Source organism: Prosopis cineraria, unplaced genomic scaffold (assembly GCF_029017545.1).
Source record: "Prosopis cineraria cultivar Desert tree isolate PC_DT_omini unplaced genomic scaffold, ASM2901754v1 PC8, whole genome shotgun sequence".
In the NCBI taxonomy this organism is placed as follows: Eukaryota; Viridiplantae; Streptophyta; class Magnoliopsida; order Fabales; family Fabaceae; genus Prosopis; species Prosopis cineraria.
Genome location: NW_026555339.1, coordinates 29,447,429 through 29,455,406, shown reverse-complemented (window position 1 = coordinate 29,455,406; position 7,978 = coordinate 29,447,429). Strand labels below are relative to the sequence as shown.

At 33.8% G+C, this 7,978-nt stretch overlaps 1 protein-coding gene across 1 annotated transcript; it reads left to right on the top strand.

The window, feature by feature from the left end:
* The first annotated feature begins 476 nt into the window (after positions 1 to 476).
* Positions 477 to 7,473, top strand: LOC129318398 (choline-phosphate cytidylyltransferase 2-like). Its single transcript, XM_054963121.1, has 8 exons — positions 477 to 779; positions 1,172 to 1,285; positions 1,502 to 1,597; positions 1,776 to 1,818; positions 1,910 to 2,065; positions 2,205 to 2,285; positions 6,802 to 6,912; positions 7,003 to 7,473. The coding sequence occupies exons 1-8, from the start codon at positions 613 to 615 to the stop codon at positions 7,216 to 7,218; spliced, it is 984 nt and encodes a 327-aa protein (XP_054819096.1). The 5' UTR covers positions 477 to 612; the 3' UTR covers positions 7,219 to 7,473.
* The last annotated feature ends 505 nt before the right edge of the window (positions 7,474 to 7,978 follow it).

Sequence of the window (7,978 nt, the reverse complement as noted above, 5' to 3'; positions counted from 1 at the left end):
TAAAATGGATCAAACTATAAGATTAAATAAGAATAAAATAAATTATAGGAACGTAATTTAAGATTTAACAAAATAATTCTATAAGAACTTCCAAGTATACCTTCTTATAAGTTATAAATTGTCTTCCTGGTCAAAAAAGTTACAAGTTGTCGTATAAAATATGAAGCAATATTTCATAGTATTGCTAAAACTTGAGAAAACATACCTCTCATGTTTGATTGGCTTCAATTTTTATAATAACATAATATAATACTTATATCCTTTACTTAACATGGTTATTAACTAAAAATTGATTATAAAAAAAGATATTAACTAAAAATTGAAAAGGTTTTTTTTTTTAAATGACGTAATAATTTTTTTAATTTGTACATGTACCTAAATAACACGGCAGGGGTCCGAGTGAATGTCAAGGTCACAATGGGATCAAGATTCAAGGTCCTCATAGAAAATAGAAGTAATGAATTAAATTAGACACGGAAATAACGCATTGTCCGCTAGCGTGTGGAGCGGCTAGAGACAAAAAGGAAGCGAATACAACGGAAGTTGTGAGCATCATAATCTGAAGCAGAGAAGCTGAAAAGAGAGAATCGTATCGTAGTGATTCCAATTTCTATGGCAGACGCTGTTCCTAACGATACCAACCACAACACTCTCCATTGCAGCTCCAATCAGCCTGTAGCTTCTCCTCCTCAAGATCGTCCTGTTCGGGTCTATGCCGATGGGATCTACGATCTCTTCCACTTCGGCCACGCTCGCTCTCTTGAGCAAGCCAAGAAATCGTATGCCTATCCTCATTCTTATCAATTCACGACTTTGGTCTTGATGATGCTTTTTTACCGTTCCTTTTGGGTGTATTATTATTTATATGTATCGAAGGTTATATAGTTAGTTTTGAGAATTATGCCATATGTTTTGTAATTTCAACATTAATTTAATTCCTGATTTATGTCCTGACAGTTAAATTGAAATCCTTGATGTTGTAAACCGAATGTGAAGCTCTGATTTGTTCAATCCTTTTTTTTTCCCCGTTACTTTCTGATGCAATTGCAGTCTAGATAGTTGATGATTCATGTGCATTTCTTTGTCGTTTTTTTTAATCTTCTTGTGTATTTTTAGTTTCATGGGCTATCCTAAAAGTTCTTTTATTTCCATATTTGTCTGGAAATCTTAGATTTCCAAATACCTACTTGCTCGTTGGAGTTTGCGGTGATGAAGTCACTCACAAATTCAAAGGAAAAACTGTTATGACAGAGGCCGAACGATATGAATCCCTGCGGCACTGCAAGTACGATATTTTCTGCTTTTGTCTTATTTTCTCTATGGTGTTGGATTTAGCATTTTTATAAGTGAATATTTGAACGAAATTCTCTTTCGAAAATGTGCTTGCCAATGTTATTGTATTATGCTTTCATTTTTTTTTATTTGTTGTTCTTGGTGCATAAAAAGAAGTGTGATTCTTAGTTAGTAAATTGAGGAAATTAATGATAGATATTGAGAGCAGGTGGGTGGACGAAGTCATTCCTGATGCACCTTGGGTTATCACGCAGGAGTTTCTTGACAAGCACAATATTGACTATGTGGCTCATGACTCTCTTCCGTAAGAATAATTTCCATAACATTTCTCTCAACATGTGCATCTAGTTCTTTAGCTCCATCGAGTTTATAATGCATTCATGATTTTTAAACTTCCTATGTATATACTAATTTTAACTTGTGTTGGAGCATTTTATCTTCATCAATGTTAACTTTTTGCACCTGCAAATGAATTTCAACAGTTATGCTGATGCAAGTGGGGCTGGGAATGATGTTTATGAATTTGTATGTAGAAATTATTTACTTTCTTTATTCCATTTTGTTTTATTGTCATGTTGTCCTGTCAAATGAGTTATGCGATGAAATTTTTATGTAGGTTAAAGCCGTTGGCAAATTCAAGGAAACTAAGAGGACTGAAGGAATATCTACATCAGACATTATAATGAGGATTGTTAAAGATTACAACCAATATGTTCTACGGAACTTGGATCGTGGGTACTCGAGGAAAGAACTTGGTGTTAGCTATGTGAAGGCATGACTTTGACATTTCCCCCCATTATTATAACGTAAATTGAAATAGGATATCTCATAAACTGAATTGTTTCTTTCTTACTGAAATTTATCTTATCTTCCCTATCTGGGGGGACTCATCTCCTGTTATTTAAAAACAGGAAAAACGACTAAGGGTGAATAGGAGGTTGAAAACTTTACAGGAGAAAGTGAAAGAACATCAAGAGAAAGTTGGTGAAAAGGTATCACTACTGTTACACCATTTATTCCAATTTAACTAGTTTGAACTTTGAATTAATACTTACAGCACAGGCAAGTTATTGTGAATTACAAGGATGAGTTAATCAAGGATAATTAAAAAAACGCACACAAATTTTAATGTGATAGAAAGTGGAAAGTTGAGAATGCTTGTGATAGTAGTTTGAGGAGTTTCATTGCAGGAACAAATAATGACTCAAAATTTTGTATGATGGGATAGTGGACTTTTGTCCCTGTTTTTTTGTTTTTAAACCTGTGTTTGTAATGGCATTATGCTTCTTGTTGCTTGCTGTTGTAACTGTAATGAACACCATGAAGCTTGCTGTTCAAAACTCGTGGGGAATTTTGAAGTTTCTTCATGATTTGAGAGATCAGATGCTGAATATTCATAGAATGGTTTAGTTAGAGGTTTCTGTTTTGTTTGCTTTTCCCCCTGTGTGGGATTTGGGGTGGTTTCCACAGCCTAAGCTTAGTTGCAAGTGAAAATTTGCTCCTATTAGCCCCTAACTGTAGTGGTTGGATGCTTTTACAACCATGATGATCCTGATACTGCTTAGTTGCTTACTGCTTTACTGTAACCTTTTCATTTGCAGCAACGGTTCTGTTCCAATCATAGTGTATCTTCTGCACAATATTGCTTCGAGTTGTTGGTCTTTTTCTGATTAATTTGTTTTCTATATATTCCTCTTCATAACAATTTTGAATTAGGATAATGCAGTACAACATATGACTCCTAGAAGATAATAAGTGACATGATTCATGTTCTTAATTATACATTAACTGTTAAATGAGACGTGATCCTGCAAAGTTTGTGTTTGGTATTTACTGTAAGAAAAAAGTTATCCATGTAGTCAATGTCAAAACATTATTTGACCAAAATTTATGCCATAATAGTAGTATTTTGCCATTATTTTTTTTCATGTATCTATCCTTACCACTGTAATTTGTGAACTGGCTTCAAGAACCCATTGTTTTTATTAATTGGACAATCCAGTCCTGGTTTGACACTTGAAAGAATTGATGTTCATGCTGCAATAGAGTGGTCTCATTTAAAGCTTCCAAATCCACCCTTTATTCATCATTTATGGCAAAAACGGATGCCAGATTCAAACCTGGTAGCCTAAGTTGACTAGCTCAATTTAGCACCTTAGTTTGCTAGTTATATGCTATGCTTCCAATTTTTTAGTATATTTGTAAAATAATTCATTATTTATTTTTAATGATAACAAGATTGTCTTAATTTTCTTGCAACAATCTATATAAAACTTGATAAGGAAATTTTATATGCCAAATAATTTTATTTTTAACATATGCACAAGGAAAGCATTCTCACAAATGTTCAGGCCAAACTCTTTCACCAGTTGTAAAAACATTGGTTTTGATATTTTGTGTGTCTAATGGTTAAAATTATGTAACTTCTGTATGAAATACTCCCTCCAATCCTTATTATAAGGACATGCATGTTTCTTAATAAAACTTGTTTTGTCTATAGCATTAATTTTTTCCACTTAATAGTACCCTTAATCAACTATAAACCTACCTAAATGATTAAACAAACTCCTCTAACTAATGACTTTTATTGAGGGTAATTTTAAAATTTTACTAGAAATAACTAATTTTAAATAACTTCCTTAATTTAGGTAAAGTTGCTAAGAGATGCTTATACAAAGGACTAGAGGGACTATATCTTAAGAGAAATGTATTCCTACTAAATGATCTATTTATATATATATATATATATATATTTATACTTCCTATTGTAGATTTATTTCTCCTTTTGCATATTTTCCCCCATTTCAATAGTTTTCGTTACTCCCATTATTATTGTGGATTTAAGGGCGTTCCATCAGAATAAGTGGATAATAGTTTTCATGAATGGTTAATTAGTAAGGTAATCATAGTTTTTAGATATTTCCACACATTATGGACCGACCTTATGAGGGTAATTTAGGGATTGTTCATTTTGCTCTGCAATATTTTTGTGGAAAATGAAGTTTCACGTGAAGTCTTGGGAATCCATTCCATTTGGTTTCTCAAGTAAGTAGAATCCTTTCTTTAAAAATTTCTTTAAAAAGATGTTAAAAATCACGGTATGGACATGGACAATCACACCTGAAATTCTAGCTCATGGGGGTTGGAGAGCTGTAGGTTCCTTGAAACCCTGTGCATTCGAATCCCATACTCCCAAGTTGGGACTGAAATTTGTTCCCTTGGAGTTTGGCCTTGGCATTTTTCTGCAATACCAGTAACACTGCTTATATGCTGCATGATTGCAAATGGGATGCAGTGAAAGGCTTCAATACCAATTGATATAAAGCTCTGCGAGAACCACCATTTGACAAGTAGCTCATAAGGCTGGAGAACCCAAGGTCTCTATCTTCCCCATGTCAATATCTCATAATTTTGATATCAGCCTCAAGTCTCGTAATTGTACAATTGGATCTTAACAGATAAATTTTATGCTGTTTGTGAAAATGACTTGAATAATTGTTGAGCATCTTAACCAAGTTTTCAGTACTATAGGTATTACTGTTATCAAGGTAAATAGTTGTCCACTGAGTTTTCTATCTGGGACACTTCTGTCAACTACCATACATTTTGGCTGTCATAGCATCATCTATAGAGTTGAATCACTTGCCTCTTGGGGATTTTCTCTAGTTTAACTCGGTTAGAACTAAGTTTGTATCATTAGTTTTCTTAAATATCTAGCAATGGTGTGAATTGATTGAAGATTGATGATAAACTAGGATTGCGACATCTACTATACCTATCTATTTTCATAGAAGTTCTAAGTGTTTTTCATTCGTCTTATTGATATCTAGCAATGGTTTGTATTAATTGAAGATTGATGATGATCTAGGATTGTGACATCTGCAATACTTGTATATTTTCTTAGAAGTTGATGATGGTCTTAGTTGTCTTGGAACTCCTTCATAAAATCACCTATGCTATTTCTGATGTGTGCTCAGTGCACACCTACATTATATCGTTGAGTGATCTATATAATCACAATAAGCTTTATCTTATTAGATAGAGTTGGCTACACGGATTGCATGGCGCTATTGTACTCTATCAACAACTAAGCTTTCAAAAATATTGTTAACTAAGAGGCTTCATTCAACAATTTCCATAAATTTTCTCTTTAGTCTTTTTCTATCCTTCTTTTCAAGACTCAAGATTATCCATTCTTTTTCAAGGCTTTCAAGTACTTCTCTCGGTACACTTCTATCATGAGATTAAAAAGAGAGTAGATAACTAATTGGAAGTTAAATCTGAAACAAAAAGTGAAGAGAGATGATATATATGAAAAGGAATTATTAATTAGATTTACATAGTATAAATGTTTTTATTGTCTTAATGTGAGATTTTATGATAATTTTAGAGACATTTTAACCATTACAGTTAAAACAACGTATGGCTACAATTGGTCAAATATGATTACTCTGACAGTGGGGTCAATAGATTTCCCTTTTAACTTGCACAGATGCACTTTTTTTTTTTTTTGTGGGGGGGGGGGGGCGAAGCAAAACCCTGGTTTTGTCAATCTCATTTATTTTAACGTAACAGTAAAAAAAGGTGACAGTTTTTCCAAAGTCTAGAGGCTTCTCAGTTGTTTCTTAATAGCCTAGAGGCCTCTCTTCTCTTATGCCTCATACTCCTCTGAAACATGTGATAGACAACTCAATTTGCCTTTGGCATCCGAATGGGTAAGCCTTAGCTCTAGCCTCTAGAGCCTGCTAGGCGCATCTTGTGCATGACCCACTGAATTTCGGTCTCACAGGGACATTTCCCTCACGTGAAGGGAAGAAGAACTGTTACTTCTCAAATGCGTGATATTCTTACAAAAGCTCTTAATGGAGCACGAACTGAATATGTTTGTAACAAGTTGGGCATGATTAACATCTATATTCCAACTTGAGGATTGTTAAAGTAGTGTAGCAGAAGTCATTTATTGTATCCATTGTAGGTTATGTAGAGTGTGCTATTAGAGTTGTATAGGGACAAAGCAGATAAAAGCATCTTCTATGATAGGTTGTATAGGGTAGGCTCTATCGGTAGCCTCTTAATCTCTTTGATAGTCTTCCTTGTATATATTCCCACTATTCAGATGAAATAAACACCAACTTGAGTTTTATTTAGCTTCAGATATTTTGAAGATATGATAGAGTCACCAGCTTAATAAGAAGTGAAATTTACATTGAGGTGGAGAATAAGCTTCCCACAATGGAGAATTGGTTAAAAGGCAGCAGCAATAATAAATTGTCGTGCATTGCTCTTATTTTGAAAGATGATAACCCAGTTAAAGTTTCTGCTTTTGCATGGCTTTGATGATGATAAAGACAGGGAATCAGTCATAGAGATGATATTTCCTGACATTATCATATTGTTTTGGTGATGTGGACATCACATATTTCCCGTCTTAAACATCGGAATACTTTATGGTAGCTCGCAGTTGGTTTTCTGGATGTGATAGATATACGTTCCTTTTTCAACTTCTAGATTCAAATTGTTGCGAAGACTGCCGGCATGCATCGGAATGAATGGGTGGAAAATGCTGATCGTTGGGTTGCTGGATTTTTGGAGATGTTTGAAGAAGGTTGCCATAAGATGGTGAGTTGGTTCATGCGATAGAAGTATTTGAATCTTGATATGCAGACACACTGACAACACCCATTAACTTAGCTTTGGGGTCTATTTCAGGGAACAGCTATCAGGGATAGAATTCAAGAGAGTTTAAGAGGTCAGCAGTCCAGAGGCTTCCCGTATCGTCTACAGAATGGTGAGGATGGTAAGGATGACGACGACGACGAGTATTATTATGACGATGACGATGGTAGTGAAGAGGAATATTTTGAAGAATATTATGATGATGAAGAGCTCAATCCTCAGAGTAATGAGAAAGATGTGAAGAAGTAGTAGCTACACTTGAACTGAGTTGCTGGATCCTGGTCCTGAAAGTTGAAATTTAAAATTCAAGCTAGGCATATAGTTTGTGGATAATTGAACAGTCAGTATGGTAAAATCAAAATTTTCGACGTGTTGAATTTTGGCGCACGATGCGGTGTTGTTCTTTGCATGTTTGGCCATCAGCACTTGTCTTGAACGTGGTGCTTGCTTGTGATTGTGATTATGGCTGCAAAGTATTGCAAATATTAGATGGTGAGTGTACTATCTCTGTTTCGTTAGTATTGTAGTTAAAACTAGTTTTACTAGATGCCTGGGAATATTATAATTAATAAATTAACAGCTTATTAATTTGTGAAAAAATTTAATTTTTTTATAAAATTTATATAAAAGGAAGATTTAAAAGATAATGAAACAAAAATTATCTTCATAAAATAACAAAAAACTTGTTCAGGGTATTAGCATAGCAATGACCATGTACACATTAACCCATAATATTTTTTGTGGATGCAATTAAGACTTATGAATTAAATATGCTTAAATACCCCTCAAAAAAAGAAGAAGAAGAAGAAGCGTGGTTGAATAATGTGTGTTTGATTGGAGTTTTAATTTGTTTTGACTGTTGAGTTAAAATATACTTGGCTAGTATTTTAAACTCCCTCATTGTGTGGATAAAATCAAAGTTATATATATATATAATATATATATATTATTCAGCTTAATTGAGTTGCATATTAAATCAACAGTATGGAAAATAAGTAATTTAAACTAC